This window comes from Corvus kubaryi, unplaced genomic scaffold, assembly GCF_017639235.1.
Source record: "Corvus kubaryi isolate FWS band 111438036 unplaced genomic scaffold, C.kubaryi_AGA036_p1.0 78, whole genome shotgun sequence".
Classification (NCBI taxonomy): Eukaryota; Metazoa; Chordata; class Aves; order Passeriformes; family Corvidae; genus Corvus; species Corvus kubaryi.
The window spans coordinates 4,498,081-4,518,254 of NW_024582065.1; the positions used below are offsets into that span (position 1 = coordinate 4,498,081).

The 20,174-nt window shown below is 48.2% G+C and overlaps 1 protein-coding gene across 1 annotated transcript in view; it reads right to left on the reverse strand.

Annotated features, from left to right (window-relative positions):
- Positions 1-246: 246 nt before the first annotated feature.
- MEGF9 (multiple EGF like domains 9) overlaps positions 247-20,174 on the reverse strand; it is a 51,101-nt gene continuing 31,173 nt past the window's right edge. Inside the window, exons 4-7 of the mRNA XM_042052783.1 lie at positions 13,299-13,438; positions 9,817-9,960; positions 8,660-8,932; positions 247-5,207 (exon numbers count right to left, since the gene is read on the reverse strand). Of these exons, the coding sequence (XP_041908717.1) occupies positions 4,753-5,207; positions 8,660-8,932; positions 9,817-9,960; positions 13,299-13,438 (1,012 nt within the window). The 3' untranslated portion in view covers positions 247-4,752. The remainder of the gene's footprint in view (positions 5,208-8,659; positions 8,933-9,816; positions 9,961-13,298; positions 13,439-20,174) is intronic.

The following is a 20,174-nucleotide window of genomic DNA, read 5'->3' on the forward strand; positions in this document are numbered from 1 at the left end:
ACGAGATCAGAGGGCTCATTTTTTAGCTGGATTCTCTGACACAGAATGTCAACTGTGCTTATGAATATCTATGATAGAAAACACTTTTGTGCCTTGGTTCTCATCTCACATACAGGGGCATAATGAAGGAATAATTCTCTTGGAACAAATGTTATTACTGGGATGAGATTGGATTCAATCCTTTCTGTCACTGAGAAGACTCTTGCTGAAATTCAATGAACAAAATCACAAATGCAAAAATCCAAGTGACATAGATACAAATTATATACATTTATTTTTATTCATTTTAAATAACATTCTTCTGTATAAATTCTTACATATATTCAAATCATACACCTTTTTTTCTTTTTAGAAATGCATTTGTAAGCATAGCATATGCTTGGGAGACGCCGTATTTGGATGTAGAGTGAGACTGATGGTTTTAAGATGGGAGCAAGTACAACTTTTAAGGCCCACATTTTTCTTATTTTAATCCATTCCTCTGACACATAAAGAGCAGAGTCCTGTGGGAGCTCACTCTAAAACTTCACTTTAAAGAGAAAACTATTTTTATATCCTTTATTTAAAGGAGACTCTGCAGACTTTCTGCCACATTTACATTGCCTGTAACATTTAAGATGATGATGCTGCACAGGAGTGGTTAACTGGCCCAGGGTACCTGAAGGATGCTGGATACATCCCCTCCTCTTTCCTAAATGCTTGCTAAGTTTGCTCAGCCTGGTCCAAGGGAATTATCATTCCAGTGGCTGACATCTTCTGACAGCTCCCCAGGGCTAGTGCTCCTCGTAGCTATTTCCAGCTACAGTGGTCCACAAGATTTGAGATCATCTCTCCTCATTAACCCAACCACTTTTCTACATGTCTGTTGCACTCGGTACTCATCAAATGCTCCCCCAAGCTGAGAGCCCTCCAGGCTGCCCTGGCCCTGCCCCACCCCAGCTCTGTGCCCTTCATCTGCTCATTCTGTCCTCTTGCCTTTACTGCTTGCCGAGCTGAACTCACCCCAGCCAGACCAGCTGGGCCCTCACACTGCCAAGGATCGTGCCTGCAGCTCCTTTCCCACATCCACCAGCCCCCCTGCCCTGCCACACCTCCTCTCTGCTCTGCAGCTGGTGTCCCATGCCCTGAGTGCCTTTCTCCATGACAGCCCCACCACTGCAGCTGGACAGCATTCCCAGGCAGAAGGTGCAGCAGGTGGCCCATCAGGAACACCACGTGTACCTGTATTGCCACCTCAGCCCTGCAAGTCACAGAGATGCCCTCCCCTGGCCTCGCTGGCTGCTCAGCTGGGCCTCAAAGCAGCCCTGAGAGTCTGCTTCTGATTTACCTGCCCTTACCCCAACCTCAGGACAAACCTCAGCACCTGGGAAGCCTCATGACAAGCGATGACACATGTCATGGTCCTGGTGACCCTCAGTACCCTGGCACAAGTGTTTGAGCTCTGCTACCCCTCCACATACAATCCAACCCAAGGTGATGGAGACAGAACCAGCTCAGCTTCTTCCTCCCCTCCTGTGGTGCCAGGGGAAGCTGCACGATTGATAAGAGCACAGACGATCTGATCTCACATCACCAAAGTCAAACTGTTGAAGCTGTTTATTCTTTCCCTGCTGAGGCACTGATCTCCTTTTATAACTGTTTTTCCTGTGTGCCAAGGCCTGGGTGGCAGGAGGTGGCTGCTGTGTCCCTCCTGAGTCATTCTGCCATTTGACAAGCATGGTGCCAGTGCCACATCCTCACTGTGCTTCCTGTTCAGGAACATCCTGTGCCATCCAAATCTGGGCAGCCAGGTCCTCCCTGTCCAACCAAGCTTCCCATCACATTTACCAGGCTGTCTCCATCCCTTCAATCCAGCTGTGCAATTCACAGGCAGCAGCTGTCCCACCCTCCCCTGCAGCCCGACTGCAGGGCATCCTGACTCCTCCTCTTCCCAAACACAAAGCCTTTGGGGTATTTTGGAGGTCAGAAGCAGCCCAGGTGCCAACACCTCCTGTGCTGTGGCAGGCAGGAACTAGGAGGGTTCAGCACCTGAGCCCACGCTCTGCTTGAGCAGATGGTCCTTATTTCTACAGTGAGCCAAAATCCAAGCCTGTTCCTGTTACAGAGCAGCCCACAGTCATAGCAAAATTTAAGGAAGAGGTGTTTTGTGGCAGAAATGAAAAAACTACTAAAGTATTTTAGAAACATTAAAGTGAACAACCTGTCCTTTGCTTTGCTTGTTAACATCAGTCCCAGAAGCCGACACTTCCTAAATTACCTTTCCCCACCCCATGAAGTGACCAAGTGCAAGTGTGTCGCTAGATCAGCACCTCTAAATAATTACAACTTTTAGGAAACTTTCTATTTTGCCACCACTCTGCTCTTTAAAAGTTTGATGAGTAACTCAAGGATAGCAATATCCAGATTTTCTTCTCCAGTCCCCCCCCGTTTTATAACTATAAGTAACATTGCTCTGAATGACATGAGCCAGATTTATTACCTGAAGTATAGGACCTCACCCAGGCCCACTGCAGGCAACAGGAGCTTTTCCATCAGCTTTTTTCCAACAGCTTGGGCCTATATGCAATTCCACATTCTGCCCTCACCACTTCTCTTGGTCATCCTCAATGATTTTCCTCCTTGCCATGCGCCTCATCTTTAAATCAGGCAGCACATTTTTGAGGCAGAAATGGCATCTTTCAGCATGTGTTTGAATCACCTATTTCCCCCCCACCCGCAAGTTTCCAAAGATAAGAAAAACCTCCTCACAGCACCAAAAATCAAATAAATAACCACCATGTTCTCTCTACCATTTCTCATCTGAAGAAATATTCACGTTTTCCTGGCTTAGAGGACACATCCACCAGTTCCTGCATCACCACTGCCCCACCATGCACAGCAACTCAGCTGCAGCTCTGAGGCCGGGCAAGAGTGAGGGGAAATATTTGTTTCTTGCCTGGTTTCCATGCAGTAATTTGATTTCCAGGGGTGGGACTAGTAGCACAGGGAGCACAGCCCCTGCCCTGAGGCACACACACTGCAGGTACCAACCCAGGAGCTCCGAGGTGTGACCTCCCTGTGCTGTGCTGCCTGTTGTTCTCTCTGCTAACAGCCCACCAGCCCCACACCAAAACCAGGGGGATCTGTAAAACTTGTTCCCTGTAGGGTTTTTTTCACAGTTGAATGCCCAACACCAACTTGTGCTACATTAAATTCTGAAAGCATCTGTGCACTTTTACCTTCTGAGCCTTGAAGCACAGATCTGGTCCTGCGAGCTCTTAATCTCAAAGCTGTTTCCACCCAAATCCAGGAGTCCTTTGCTCTTGGCCCTCAGGAGGCCAGGGGGCTGAGCTCAGCCCTCCAGCACATCCCCCCTACCGTGTCAGCAGGGATGGCAATGGGTTCCCTCCACACGATGAGCACCCACTTAGGAGAACCTCAGCCATTGAGCCCAGGCTCCCAGTGTGTTTGTGACAGTGTATTTGCATTTTATATAGAGACTTAAAAGCAAGGAATACATTGGTGCATCCAATTTTTGGACACCTACTCAGCCCTAGTCATGGCAACACTGGTATTCACTCAGTATTTGAAGGAATGGCAAAATTTGACAGATACAAGTAGGGAGCACTCACATTTTCTCTAAAAAAGAAGTTATTCAATGACAATGGAAGAAAAGCTTTAAGCAGTCGGTGTTTGCCAGAGGCCCAGCTCCAACAATATTGCCATCTCATTTACAGTATTTTAAACAATCCTCATGTTTTTTTTCTTTTTTAAACAACGTCACTAACCGCTGTACAATTAAAACCTAGAGGATAAGACATGACCTGGGGAGTGGGGGAGGTTGGGGAAGGGGCTCATGGTTTTGTTGTTGGGGGTTTTTTGGTTGGTCAGTTGGTTGCTTGTCTTTTTTACAAATAATTACAAATACAATTCCAAGAAGATATATTACATTTTATATACAGAACACACCATTTCTATCAGGGTAGGGTATTAAGCCTGGCTTTTATTTTTACATGGCAACCCTGAGATGTCTTCTTGTCTTCCCTTGCACAGAAACTATACAAGTTCATTAACTCCTTCTAGAAAAAAATGGATTGCTATGTCTTAATAGCATCATCACCCTGTATAAACACTCAGAAAGGGAAAAGCTTAGTATCTTCCCTCACTCAAATGTTCTTGTGATTTTTTTTGCTGTTTCCCTGCTTAGTGGGAACAGATAATGGGGACTTTTTTAAGCGTGCAACTCACTCCTCTACTTGCCTTTTGGTAGCACAGTGAACAATTACTTCCCTTTTTTTTTGTCCTCCTTTTCAAACAAGTTTCTATCAGGAACTAAGATGATGCCTTTCCAAAGATCTGTTTCCTGAAATTCCACTGTTAATTCATGAGCTACTTCTCGAACTAAAAGATGAAGACACAAGTGTTGGGTTGGCTGGAAACCAAGTAGCTTCTGATTCCTCATCGGGTTCTGCTCTCTCCACCCCACCACCTTTTCATTAAAAAAAGTTTCAATTCAGCATAATCCAGTTCATAACAACAGTGAATTCTATGGATCTTTATGGAGAACAGGACACAGAATGCATTTCACCACACTACCTGAAATTCAGATGTACTACACCGTCTTCTGTTCACCTGCAAGCTACAGCACGCCCGGCACAAGAGAGTATCTGAAGAGCAAATTCCTCTCCGTGGAGCCTTGGCACGGATCCTGATACCCCTTCCACAAGCCCTGTAACTATTTGAGAAGCAAACTTTGGAATAGCTGGATGACTTCTAAGCTTTATAATTATGCATGGGAGTCGTCAGCGTGAGCTGTCCATTCGGGGCCACCTCATTCCCATCATCTTCCAGCAGCCCCGACACGTCAGCATTGGGAATGCTGTCATGGTAGCTGCTGAAACTGATGTTGTCCTCTTTGAGTTCAATGGTCCAAAAGGGAGCGTTAAGTTTTCGGTTCTGATACTCACGGTACATGTAGACAGCACCCACAAAGCCCATTAGTAGGACCACAACAATGATGATCACTGTCAAAATAATGATGTTAAACTGAGTCCATGAAACATCTGCGAGAGCAGAGGTGCTGTTGTCAGAGGAACTTACAGGAAATACTGTCTGTAGAGTTGTTGGTGACAAAGTACTGTTTAGCACTGCTGTGGAAAAGGATGTGGCCTTGGTGTCATTTGGAGCAGAAGTTGTAAACTCTGTTGGTTCTGGGCCAAGAGTGGCTTCTATAAAACAAATTTTAAAATGATCAATAAGAAATCTGCTGAGCTGAAAATCAAACACAAACATAAGAGATTTGACATTTATATAACAGTTATTATGGCAACTAAGGTTACACTGTTAAAACTGGTATTTTTTCAAAGCAGTTTAGAAAATGTCTGTCCAGGGTTGTGTTTGGGGCTTTTTTATATAATTCTGTGTGCTAAGTGCCCATGGACTACAGGATTCCTCTGAAAAGTCTGGTGCTGAGGGACAGGTGCAGTAGTCATGATTCAGGGTTCAATACAGGAGCTCATGATGACAGCAAGTCCCAGTCCAGCTCCTGTTCAGACCAGGAAAACAGGGCTTTACCAAGCTCAGCAAGTTTGGACTCTGTACCAACGTGTCCCTCGGTGTCTGTGTGGGCTGCACATTCAGACCACAGCAACTCCAGGAGCTTAAACCCTTCATAACCAGTGCACCAGATGTAGGATTTTGTTCACAGTATTATTATTTCTGCCCTACTTGTACAAACAAGAAGATCAAAACTGAAAAAATGAACCACAAGTACTCAGCTGTCCCAGCATTTCGCAGCAGGTTCAGTGTTTGCACCACTTTAGGTAAAAGGGCAAAATAACCTCAGTTCAGCTTTTGAATGAAGTCATGTACAAGCCACATGGAAATCCCCAGTCAGCACAGCCAGAAGCAGAAGGTCACCAAATCATAACAACAAAAAAAGACTGTGGATGTTCTTCAGAAGCTTTTGAACACAGCGGAGGCCGGTTGGGATCCTGGTTTGGTTTCAACTGCTGGCATATGTGCACACAGGAAGGATCAGAACATGGGAACTACCAGACTATGCTCTGTCTTTTCCTTGGCACTCAACAGCCAAGAACCTGCCTGGCTTCCAGCAGCCATGGGATAACTCCCTTCTCAGTTCAGGAGTCAGGTTAACCTTGAGATCTCAGAAGTGGGATGCAAATTCATTACACCTGCATCAAACCTGTTGAGCTACAGGCCTCAGAGAGCACCATAAATCGGGAGTATTAAGCTCACAAATGTAGCTAATAAAGCATTTCCTCACATGAATAACCTGATCTATTTTAGGTTCTCAAGTCCAGGCAACAGGAACACTCCACAAGCTGAAGCCTCAATCAGCCAGAATGTTCTCTGCACCTATTGCTCCACAGGATTCTCTGCATCCTCTTTCCCACTCTCTTCCTGCCAACAGAAAAGCAACTTCATTTTAAATCCACGTACAGCTGCAGCAATTACAGCTGATGGTGCCATGCTGTATGGATCCAGCTTCCAGCTCTCCTGAACATCTACTAATTATGATTGAGGAGGAGAGTCACTTCCGAAGGACTAATTTTGCACTAAGTTGCATCTCCAGTGGCAACAAGAGCTGGAAATATTCAGCACATGTCCTGCCACAGGCCCTCAGGGGAACTCCCACAAGTTAACTTTGGGCTGTCACATTCCCAGTTCAGGCAATCAGGAAAGAAATTCCTCTGGAAGGGGCATCACACACCTGAGGTTCCTGCTCAGAGTCCCCTTCCTGCAGCAGCCCCTCTGCTCTCTACAGCTCCTGCCTTAGGTTGATAAGGACACTCAGGATGCTGAATGCCAGAAGGCATTTCTCTATGGGATAACAGGCAAACTTTTGCAATAGGAAGCAACGTGACAGGAGCAAGAGGTTCCTGGAAAATCTCTGGCTTTGGGAAAAGGGCATGAGGAATTCAGTCATCCTTTCCAAATTCCTTCACCAATACTCAATCCCCAGCAAACCCTGCCAGTAGCTATAAGTAGGGAAAAAACAGAACTGAGACAATGGCTGATTCACCAGAAGGAAACAGCACTTTTCTGGGCTTTATTTGTGAGTCAGCATCAGCTCAGGGCTGGCACAGAGGCCTCGGGTGAAGACATTTCCTGGCGCTCCCAGAACGTCACAGTGAAGTGCCGGGCTCTGGCCCCGGCGCTGCTTCCAGGCCGTGACACAGCGCTGCCTGTTCCACTCCCGGGGCCGTGCCAGCTCTCCAGATGTCCCAGAGCAGCTCCTTGTGAGCAGCAGCTGCTCACTCAATGGGCTGCTTTGGCAGCTTTGACGGGAGCATCAGATCCAGCTGCTTGATTGAAGTGCCAGCTCTGCAGAGCTGCTGCTGCCTCCTGGAGTGGAGGAGCTCTGGTGAGAGCCCACACGCCCATTCCTGGGGAGGCTGCAGTGCTTGGGTGGGTGGCACAGAGCCACACTGCACCAGCACTAAGTCCCTGCTGTGCCTCGCCATGGCAGCAAGAGCACCACCTGCTCTGGGGCTGAAAACCCTCACTTTGGTCCTTTGAATATCCTCTCTATCTGCCTTGAAAGCACCAGAATCCTGGTCAGGCTTAAGACAGGATGACAGGATACATGGGGCTGGGCTGAGCTTTGCCCAGGCTGTACAGAACCTGCTGTCTCATTTCACCTGCGACCACTGAAACAGAGCTTGGGTGATGATTTCACTCCAGAAGCCACTCAAATGCACTGGTGATTTATGAAAACCTTTACCTAAAACAAGTTAATGCTCAGTAACCTCAGCATGTCAGTTTTTAGGCAATTTTTGTTTAAGGAGCTGGAAAGAAGCTGCACATCTTTTAAATTGCTTAATAAAAAAGGGAAAACACAGGTGTCAGGGAGAGGGGAAAGCTCAAGGAGCATGTTCCAGCCCCCTTGAAAGGGGACAGGCTTTCCTCACATCAGGAACTGGATATAAAAATGCCATTAAAATAAAACTGAATGGTGAAAACTGCAAGTACAAGCAAAGCCATACATATGAATTTTAATGGAGCAAAGTCATGTGGATCCTTGCACAAAGCCAGAACTGTGCAGGGGGAGGTAATGGATGAGCTGATGCAAAGTGCCATTTCCAGCCCTGTTACAGCTAATGAGCATCCAACTTTGTTGTATTGATCATCTCCCTGAGCAGGGAAGGACTCTGTGATTACACACCCAGAAAGCAGCACAGGAGTGAAAACCACATTAGCTCCTGATGGAAGATCTGACTTGAATCTCTGTCCATGACAAGGACAAATTTGTGCCCAAATACTTCCCTGAACTCTGGGTTCTTTCATCTAATACATCACACTGGCAATGTTTCCATGCATGGTGCTGGAGATCCACCAACCTCCAGATAACCACTGAAGGAGCAACTTCAGAACCATTTTCTCTCATTCTACATTAAATACACTACAAATAGACTGGTTTTTCCAGCTTGTTCACTGGCAGTGCGTGCCAGGGTCTGGAATCAGGGTGGTCACAGAGCTAACTCTAAACCATCCTTCAAGGCCAGTAGGCACCAACGTGTTAAAATGATCTGGTTTTCTCCTCTGCACTAGAGGCCAGATGAATCTAAACCAATGTGAACAATTAACAGCATTCCCTCTCCAACCTTTGGGCAGCTGCACAGTGAGCCTTGACACTGACTTGAGCAGCACTTTTTACCTTTCCTGGTGCAGTTGGTGCCCCCGGGGTCCCTGCTGTAGCCCTCCTCACACAGCTCACAGTGGAAGCCCGTGGTGTGGTACAGACACCCGATGCACTCTCCGCTGTCCGGCTGGCACACGCTTGGGGACAGCGCCGGGTCCACGTTCCCGTTGCACTTACACCTCACACAGATGCTGTCCGAGTTGTAGTAGCCCTTGTCGCACTGGTTGCAGTTGAGGCCAGTGTACCCTGGTCTGCACCTGTCACACCTCGGGACAGTCTCGCCAGGCTCTGGAGAACACAGAAAGCAAAGCAGGGATGTGCCACAGCCTCTTGCAGAGACACCCTCGCTGTAGGATTTGTTCTGTGGGGTTTGTTCTATGGGACCTGACCACAAGACACCCTGACAGAAATCAGCAGCCACCAAGTATTGACCAATCTCAAATTTTGAGCTGAAAATACAACTTTTGAACTGCAGCAGTTTCTCTGTTAGTAGGGGAAAAAACAGCTTTGGGGAGTTCTGATGCCTCGTACCAGCCTCACAGAGCAAACTTGGCACGTTGCTAAGGAAATAGATTATTACTCCTGAACATTTCCACCTCAAGCAGGCAATTTCAGAGAACAGCTGAACTATATTGGGAGTCCTTGCAATCCAAAAGAACTTTTGGGCCTATACAGAGGCAGCTTGCTTGCAAAATTGATTAGGGAAATATCAAAAAAAGTCTTACATATGATTATTACAACTCTAACTTCTCTCAGTTACATTTGGGGAATCTCTGCATGAAGTCCCATGGAGGTGTTCAGAAGCAGACTCAGAAGTATGGAGGGCTACTGCTGAGCATCTCCTGCCCCTCACCTGGCTGCCACAAGCTCTCTGCAAAACTTTGCAGGCTCTTCAGAGCAGACTGCAGCAACACACTGGGAGCTGGAAGTAGACTTTAAGATCCCTTCCAAGCCAAACTATTTTGTGATTCTGATCACTCCCCTGCACAGCTGCTCTCCCAAGAGGCAACACAGGCACCAGGACCCATCACAGCAGGTGCTGCTTCCAGTGCCCACAAACAGGAGCTCCACAGGCTGTAGAATACCTTGCTGGGCTGACACACTCTGAGGGGCAATTTAACTGAAGAGAGCAACCTTCATTATGAGGAATTAGACCAAAGCAAGAGCCTCACGTATGTGGCAGGTGCCGGTGGATGCCACGATGGAGCAGGGGCAGTGCTGGCAGCCGTGGGCAGGATGGGTGCTCCGATAGAAACCTTCCTTGCAGAGCTCACAGTGCTTCCCCTCGGTGTTTCCATGGCAGTCCAGGCAGGTGCCTGCGGAATGGAGAGGAGAACAAGCAAACATTCAGCAGCAGGAACTAGAGCAGAACATTTGGAGCAAGAACCTATGTGGAACACACTCCATTATCAGAGCTCACAAGTGGTTTTGGATGCCCTCTGGCCAAAACATGATCCTGGCCTCTTATGACCTTCTGATGCTCATCCCCTCACTCCACACGTACACAGATAATGTGGAAAAGCAGGTAGCCCCAGCAGAGAGGCCCCACAACTCACCACTAAAAGGTCACTACAGGTAAACACAAGTCATTGGTGTTAAAATTCTCCCCAAGGAAAGCAGTTTCAGTTTGCATTTGTACCAGTGAGATGAACACTGATGCTTCAAGTCCCCCACTCTCATGAGGGGTCCCTCAGGTTTATGCCTTTGGTTTTTTGTGTGCAGCCTCTTCCTATACATGAAAGCTGGTGGTCAGGGGTGAGGACGTGCCACTGTCCTGCTTTGGGGACAGGCAGCTCCATCCCACCAGTGTGGCTCCAGCTCCTCCACCCCAGGACAAGGCAGCAGCAGTCACTGACATTCCCAGAAAAACAGAGCCACCTGCCCTTCCTGGGGAAGCCCCTGAATCAGAAGCTAGATGTGCCATGTCTTCACATACACCGTATCCTTTGATACTACTGTGACCAAGAAGAAAAATCTCCTTAGTTACAAAAGCACAGCCTCCATCCAAAGCCCATCCATCACCAGGAACATGCTGTAATTCAGCTGGCTCCTCGGTGAGGTGGCAGGGAGCTGATGGAAGATTTGATTAAATCCCATGTACCAGACTGCAAAGGCAACAGCCCCTTCTATAAACAAGAGTGGCACAGAGCAGTGTGAGAGCAGACAGATTCACTGAGCTGATCCAGCAGTGTTGCTGGGGGATGGAGAAGTCTCATATCAACATCAACTACAGGAAAAAATCCTGACTGAGGTTTATGCTGACTGTTATGAAGACCACAGCAGATTTTATTATTAATATCAGAACAGTTTGGCTCCCTCACAAGCCTGACACGGCTCCTGCTCCTCGATTCCCACAGTGATGACTCCACAGCCAAGCATCCCCAGCCAGCCTGGCATGTCCTTGCAGCCAACCCTCATGCTAAGGGCAGGAAGCAAACGCAGGAAGCAGCTGATTCACCCACCCAGCAGGGCCCTGCCAGCACCCTCTGCTCAGCATCACCTCCCACACACTGTTTGCTCTTCCCTCGGCAGCCTGTCAGGCATGAGCCAGTGGTTTTTGTGGGAGAGATGTCGGGGTTAGAGGGGGAAATTATGTGCTAGACTTGGCTTCTCCAGCTGCAAACCTGGATCAACTGTTTCAGTGGGATGGATGTCTTGGACAAGAGAAGTTAATCTGCCTAGTCACAGCAAGGCTGCCTTGGACCTTGCTCCCCAGGCACTAACAGGGGCATAAATCTGGAATCCCACCTGTGTTGCCTTGGTCATTTCAGGACCAATGTCTTTCCCATCAGCAGAAATCACCCACATCCATCTCCACCAGCCCTGCAAAATGGCTGTGTTTCCCTGAGTCAGCACGTTGCTCAGCCAGGCAGAGCACACACAGGCTTGCAATCAGGTATCGCTGTGGAGAGCCTTAATAATTAATAGCACTTCTCATCCTGATAATTCCCTCAGGAAGGATCAGACCTCACAGGACCCCAACTGGGAAGCACCAGCCCACCTCACTGCACCGACACACCACAGAACACAACGGTCATGGCAGAGGAAGTGCTGTCGGCTGGGGAGCTCCTGCTGCCCAAGTTATTTATTTATGCCTAGTAATTTGAAATATTCCTTCTGGACAGAGCGATGCCAAGCAGGAGCCGGCTGCAGAGCCGGCAGAGGGAGCCCAAAGTACAGCATTAATGGGAAAAAAACCTTGAAAATTTGACAAAGGCTACACAGAATTGATGTAAAGCTGAGGAGGTCACACAGAGTGCAGTCTCTAGAGCAGGTGTCCGATCTAATTTTTAATCAGCTTTGTTCTCTGTTCTGGTTTTGTTTGGTTTCCTCAGACACAGCAGCAAATAGAGCAGATGGCAGAAAATTTAAAAAGAAAATAAAAAGAAAAAAATATTTTTGTCAAATCAGTAATAGGTCATTAAGCAAAATGAGGGGTTTTCATTGCAGTGCTGTGAGCAGCACTGGGCAATCCCAACAGAAAGAGCAGCCCCATCCCAGGGGCAAGGTTTGTTCTGGATTTTCTTTGCTAAATCGAGAGCAGCAGGAACATTGAGGGGAAAAAAAAGGAAGAGCAGATTATCCTCCCCCTTCACAAAACCTACACACCCAGCTCCAAATCAGCAACACAGCTGATGTGTGCACAGCTTTAGAGACAGCCTTATATCCTTCAATACTGGTAGGACATAAGCACATACAGTTCAGTATAGGAGTGAATGGAGTAATTCATCCTCAAGGGAATGCAGTAATTCACCCACAGGGAGCGCAGATCCACTGCCCACAGATCAGGGCATTCCTCTACTGCAAACACACAGCCCGTGAGGGAACACCCGGGCACAAATTGCCCAGAAATAGCTGATTTCATGGGCTCTGCCTCTATGCCAACAAATTTTGCAACACTACTTTTAATTATTACCCCTTTCTAAGCTCCTGGATAAATATTACAGAACTGCTTTTCAGCCTGGATGTTTTGAGGAGAATTTGGATTTTGGAGTGAGTGCTGTGGCTGAAGTAGGTGTTGCGCAGGCAGTCCCATAACAGTGCTCCTCCAGGATCTCTCCTTCCAGTCAAGACTGGAAAGCAATTGGGCTCCCCCCTGCCCTCCCCCATAAGCTGTTCAAGCACAGGTGCCTCAACATTTGCACTCCATCAACATCTGTCTGAGAGACAGTCAAAGAAATAATCAAGGAAAATGAACAAGGCCGATTTATAAAAAGTGGGCAATATTAATTAGGTGCTGCCAGTTTTTACCAGCTCTAATCCTGTTACCTGTGGCTGCAAGTCCCCTTACGTCAGTGCCAGCACAGTATATGTTTCCAGGTAAACAGGAGTTAAACAAAAGCTCTTTAAAAGTCCATGCTGTGTGTTTGTGTAAGTGCAGAGAACAACAGAGCCCCAATTTCTGATACAGGCTGCTGAATTAAGGCTCTGCACTGCAGCCTGGGCTAAAGCACACTGCTTTCACTGCCTTCCTTCAAAGGAGACCAGCTCCAACCTCGCATTTCCATTTCAGATTTAAGATTTCAGGTATGCAAGGTAGAAAGATGTAGATGAAGGGGATACGAGCAGAGCGTGCCGAATGAGAACAGAAAAATCATAGACAGAAGGGGCAGGTGAAGTCTGCACCCCCATGGTCACAAGAGGACATCATCACCTGTTGAGTTGTCGCAGGTTTGGGAGTGGTTGTTGCACTGGCAGGGCTCACACGTGGCTTCATTAAACCTGTAGTAGCCCTCACTGCACCGGTCACACTTCAGGTCCGTGACACCAACTTTGCACTGGCACTTCCCAGAGCTGCAGAGGGAAAAACAAACAGTGAGATCTGGCTGTGCTGGGAGGTATCCAAGGTACAAACCTGCAGGCAGGATTTTGGATTCCCTTTCTTCCTTTCTGCTGGAAGCAGGACATGAAACCCAGGGGCAACCATTTCCAAAAAGTGATAGGGAGTTCAAGAAAGGACGAGTGTCTGCCAAGCCAGTTGCCCTGACAGCAATTTCCAACCAGGCACCAGAAATCATTGCTCATTCTAGAAAGCCTTGGCCCAGAGCCATCCCCTTGCATCAGCCCCAGCAGATGCTCTGACAGCCCTTCTGGAGTCCCTGCTCCACCGAGCACCTGCACCAGCCCTGGGTACTGCAGGACACTGGTACAGCCATGGTCACTGTGCCTGAACAATCCCAGAGCACCCACGTGGATCATCCTCTCCCCTCCACATCAGTGCTGAGCAGCACCTCCCAGATTTTCATGTGAGTAGACAATTCCCTGCTCACCACCTGCTCTCCTGGCTCCCCTGGGAGCTGGGGCAGCAGCTCATGTGTTCTGCTTGGCTCCAGCCAGGGCAGGTGTCAGCCACCTGCACTCCCTCCACTTCTCCTCCATGATCCCATTTATCCCTTCCACACAACATCTCCATGGACACTTGGGCAAGGCCCCTCTCTCTAGCTGAATTCTACCCAGTAAAGCCAGGGAGAGACAAGAGAGGGTTCTCCCTTCCCTAGCAGAGGCTTCCATTCCAGCTGACCCCAGCCAGGAGCTGTTTACTTGGGCACAGCGTGACTGCAGGAGCACTGCACTGTGAACACAGAGGGCATTGCTGGTGGCTGCCATGAGCAAATACCAGGAGCTATAAAAAGCAAAGGTTACCCTCATTCCACTGGCTTTCCATGCTACTCTCTCCACACAGAGGCTTCCAACCCTTTGCTTTCATAGGAGACTTTATACACTGGCAGCATTTAGCTCAAGTCTCAGAGGAATCACAAGAATGGATAAAATGCTCCTTCCCATCCAGCCCTGGGCACAGCCACTACTGGAGGTGGCTCATCCCACCTGCACACCAGTAAGAGCCAAGCCAAGGGACAGCGAGCACCCAGTGCCTCTGCACATGCTCGAGAGCCCTGGGGTGACCTGCGGGAACCCCCAGCCTCGCCTGCTGCAGGGAACCAGGACAGCAACACAAATAAACAGCATTTGGTCCACTCCAGGTGATGGATTTATCTGCAACCACAGCAGAGGAGGTGATACCACCTACAGACAGCCCTGCACATGCTGGATCATTCTCTTAGCTCTCCCCTGTATAACCTCCACCCTGTTCAAACACCTTTTAAATACCTCTGAAATACCTTTTAAAGTCAGCATTTCAGGGCTCACTGTGCCTGCACAAAGCTTATCCATTGTTCCCCCTCTCCTCCTGGGAAGAGTGAACAAGGTACAATTTGCTCCTAAAAGCCTCCAGAAAAATCTGCTGATTAAAACTAATAGATGTTTGATGCACTGTTGATGTGTTGTTTTTAATTAAAATGCAGTAGATTGCAATGTTTTGGGCAAAGACATTGCTTCTGTTAGAAATTAGCATAATTCAGTATTTCTGTTGATTGTTTGTTTGCCAAAGGAAGAGGAACTACTCACCAAAATATGGACCTCAGCCCAAGGGGCTACACAATTAAATAGTTGCAGAATCTGAAATCTCAGGCATATTTAATGGCCTGATTACAAGAAGAAGAAAGGAATACCATGTTTCCTCACTCTCCAGGCCATTATCTGAAAGTGCAGCAGGCAGATGCAAAATTCAAAGGCGTGCTGGTAAGCAGCTCAGTATGTTTGGCTGGTAAGCAGCTCAGTATGTTTGACTTTTAAAGAGCTTTTCACAAGACCCAACATTAATCCAAATGTTGTCACAGTGTTTAAAATAAGCGCAAACAAAAAGCAGCTTGTTATTATTTGCTCCTGACTGCTACTGCTATTCCTGTAAGAGGGCAGGGACAGGCAGGGAAAAGCATGTGCTATGGAGAGCAAAATCTGATATTTAGCCTGAAAACACATCTTTTGGGCATGCACCATATGAGCAGGGCTTTGTAGGACCAGGCATTTAAGCTACATCATCTTCACCCTCCCTCGCTTCCTCTTGGAGTTCAGAGAGCTCTGTTTGACTACCTCCTGTCTCTGATCCAGCCTTTTTCTCAATGGCACCCTCCTCTTTCTCCCTGCTTCCACCCAGACTCCCACTTCATTTCTTTCAAGGAGGTTTATTTCCCCAATGACCCTGCTAGAGCTCAATTCAGCATTTTGGGGCACAGTCCCTTGATTTTACTCATTAGCTTAGAAATAACAGGAAAGGAAGCTTTTTTTTTTTTGAAGAAGAAAAAAAATACTTTTGGAAAGTTTGGTTTGAATGCCTCTTGAGCAGACCTTTTCTCAACATGTTACACATGGCACAGAGCCAAGTCTTGCATGTGCAAGAATTAAATCACTCAGCAAATATAAAGCTTTGCCTGTGGTCATTGCTTCCACAGAATAAAGCCCCCTTACAACACTCCTTTTTATAGCTCCAGCCCAGAAAAGTCTGTCTGACACTTTTTAAAGCAAAGGTCAATGATATAAATGCATTGAAACCACAAAAAAAAAAATCCTGTTAACAGACCAATTGTGCCCATAAAAATCCAGAAATTTGAAAGAAAAGACCCACAGTTTAATACTTGCACAGTGAGAATGAAACTGGATTTTGAGTGTCAGCCAGGAATTTCTTTTTGGGGGGAAGGAGGGGAACAAGGGGGATGGGAAAAGGGAAGTGTTTTGATGCAGTAACATCAATTACTGAACTCCATTTCAGAAGATGAGTAACCCCTCTGAAGCCAGCCAATGTTTAGCTCTCACGAAGAATTGACACAAATATGTGTTGGGATAAAACCAGGCTTCCAGTAACCAAAGTCTCCTGCCAGAATTGGTTTCTACCAGATATTTATGAATATACTCACTCTGGAGACCATGTAGGTGGTGTGTATCACCATCACATCATCCATCAACTTTACAGATGCTTCCTACTGATTAAAACTATGACCAGCACACAAGGCACTGGCAGAAGGAGCAGGCTGTGACTGCTGGTCAGGGCACAGCCCCATCCAAGGCTTGGTTCCAGCACGGAATGATCTGACCCTACGGGGATGAGGCCCACACACCAGGTTTGGGACCTGGTAGGAGCTCGTTCACCTGATCACCCTCATCCCTCAGGTTCTGTGTTCTGCCTCAGGAGCAGCTCGATGCCTGCACGGAGACAGCCTGAGGCTGGACTAGGACACAGCCACCCTGGGCAGCAGCATTCCCACAGACATGGGGCAGGGCGGTGTAAATAAAAGCAAAATATTGGGGCAGGGGACAGCCTCCACCCCAAAATATGCTGGCAAAAGCCAGTCTGGCTTCATTTCCAGTCCCCACAGCTCCCTTCCACTCCTCTCAAGGGGAAAGAGCCACAGGATCCCGTCACTTGCCAAGTGATTTGTGCCACTGGTGGCAACCAGATGTTCCCTGAGGTGGGATTTTACACAGGACTGCAGCTTTACAGGTACAGAAGTCAAGGTGACACATCAGAGACACCTCAGGCCTCCCCTGGATACTGGTAAAGAGGAGGACTGCAGACAGTTTTCACCCCACTTGGAAGTGTCTCAAGAGCAGGGCACAGAGCATCCTGCAGATGATTTTCAGCCAGGTCTGGTGGCTCAGGAAGGACGTGATGAGGGGATGGACTTGGGAGCTTGGGCAATGCCCTCACCTTGCACTGCTCAGCACAGACTGCACAGGAACTCAAGGCCTCATCACAAGGGGGGAAAAAAGCATTGAAGTATCTGTGATCTGAGACAGACCACAATGTGCAGTCACATCTGCAAGGGGTCTCCACTCCTCCTCCACAGAAACATCTTGATTTTAACAGGGACATGACAAGATGAATGGGAGGATGAAGGACCATGGCCCTAGGGACTGTTGGGAGACAAGCTGTGCAGAGTTAATGGTCTAACAGGAAACTCTTCAGCAATCTCCAATCATTTCTTTTCTTTTTTTTTTTCCCCCAAGGAGGAGGAAGGGAGAAATTAATTTTGAATATATTCCCAGACACCAGAAAAGCCTGGATGCCCCAGTCAGAGCTCAGTGTGTTGGTCTGGCACGGCCCGGGTTTTTGGAAGCAGGGGAGGGCCACCGAAATAGCTTCTGTGAGAAGCTGCTGGAAGCTTCCACTATGTCCGACAGAGCCAATCTCTGCTGGCTCTGAAGATGGACACGCTGCTGGCCCAGTTAGAGAGGTTGGTAACCCTCTGTGATGCCACATTTAAGAAGGAACTCAAACAGCACACGCGCAGTTTATTCCAGGGGCAGTGAGCCGCCGCCGCCCCGGGGGGTTCTGGCCGGCCCGTGGCCATGTGCTGCTGTGGCCACCACCATCTCGGTGTGGCCTGCGGTGAGCTCTGCCTGCCTGGCTGCCCCTAGCCAGGCCACACCGTGGGCAGAAGGGCAGGGGTGGCAGTGGTGGCTTCTCCTTCCCAGTGCCCCACGTGAGGAGAGGCTTTAAATAAGCTGGCACCACGGCGGCTGCCACTGCCCACATGGTGGCAGCGGGGCCGGCAGCAAAAACACGGCGAGCGATTCCCCCACGCGGAACCCAGACGAGATCAACCTCGGTGCTGCGGGATGCTGCAAGAATCTTTGAATTAGTGAAAACTGGTTTGCAATGGTACCTATGGGCAGCAGTTTTTCTTTAGATAGAGAAGAGGAGGAAGTGAAGACATGTAAGAGAACAACATGGCGGCACCAAGGTCAGTGGAAAAACGGGGAGGAGGTGCTCCAGCCATCAGGGCCAAAATTCTTCTCAAGCTGTGGTGAGGACCACGGTGAAACAAACTGTCCCCCTGTAATCTATGAAGTCCATGGGGGATGCAGAGATCCATTCACAGCCCGTGGGAAAAGTGCTCATGCTGGAGCAGGTGGATGCCAGAGAAAGCCATAATCCAGTGGGAAACCCAAATAGAGAGAAAGAGGGCCCTTGCTTCCAAACTAGAGCAGCCTATCCTTAAAAGACTGCACCCCGTGGATGAGTGACCCATGCCACAACAGTTTTGGGAAGACTGTTTGTCCATGGGAGGGACTCACGTTGCAACAATATTGACAGGACTGCTGCTCGTGAGATTGGAGCCACACTAGAGAAGTTCACAGAGAACTGTCTCACATAGGAGGGACCCCATGGCACAGCAGAGGAAAGACTCCTCTCCCTGAACGAACAGGAGAAAGATCTCAGGTGATGAACTTACCAAAACCCCCATGCCCTGTCTCCCTGCGCTGTCGTGGGAAAGAGGGAGAGGCTGGGGGGAAAAAGAGGTGTTTTAAAGGCTTGTTTTACTTCTCATTCTCCTCCTCTGACTCTTAATAATAAATTTACCTTATACCTTTACATTTGAACCGGTTTTGCCCTTAGCCTTTCCTCCCAGTCCTTATCTCAACTCATGAGCCCTTCATTATTTTTTTTTCCCACTGTAGTAGAAGAAGGTGAGCAAACAGCTTTTGTGGATGCCTGGTGTTTGGCCAGTGTCAAAGCATGACACCCAGGGACTGCTTGGCCATGTCAGACCCAGCCAAAGCAGCACAGCACCAAGCTCTTGTGCCTTTATTTTCAGAACATATGAGATTGGTAAGATTTTGGGATAGAGTCAGAGAGGAGGGAGCTTACATGGGTCTCAAACCAGGGCATGCCCTGCAGATGAGCCATGCAAAACCTACAACAAGAGTTTTGCCAAATACACTTACTGTCTTCACCCTGAAGCACAGAGCACACACCTCCACCCTGCACAGCTCAGCATCTCCCCAGACCAGCCCCAGGAGAGCTGGGGAGGGGCACACTGCCCTGAGAAAGAGGAAAGTGAGTGCTACACCAGCTCGTCCCTGGGCATCTCCAGGTGACATCTCCAGCTTCAACTGTGCCCTGTCCCTTTTCCCTTGGAAACCCCCAATGACAGCAGTGCCCATCACTCATCCCTGGAGGTGTCCCTGGAACAGGCACAATTAACAGTAGTGACAGCACTCTGTATGAATTAGGGAAATCACATTGAACTACGAACATCTGTAAAACAAACCCCATGAAAAGGCTTTGTCACACTTTGATGGGATAAAACAAAAGGATTCTGCACAAGATTAGGAGGATTCAGAAGAGATGTCTCTAAAAATGGTCCATTCCTCCAGCGAGCCAGGCTCCTTTAGTGCTGATTTCCTGTGATATTTGACAGCAGACAGGGGATTAATCTCTCTTACGCTTTCCTGGGCAATGTGGAAAAGTTAACATTTGAAATCTAAATGCTGCAAGACACTTTGGTGGGAAAACCAATGCTGTTAACACACAGAATCACAGAATCATTCAGGTGGAAAAGGCCTCCAAGATCATCGAGTCCAACTTTTGACTGATCATCACCAGAGCACTGAGTGCCATGTCCGATTTGTTGAACACCTCCCGGGATGGGGACTCTACCACCTCCCTGGGCAGTCCCTTCAAATGCTTCACAACCCTTTCCATGAAAAAATTCTTCTGATGTCCAACCTAACCTCCCCTGCTGCAGCTTGAGGCCATGTCCTCTCATCCTGAGGATACCAAGAACCCTCACAGCCCACATGCTGACTTTTCTGTGGGTCAATGTCGCGGGTTCGGTTTGTTCCCGGGCGGAAACACCAATTTAGTGTAGTGGTTTGGTCCAAAATACTCATTACTGTTTATCTGCTGTGA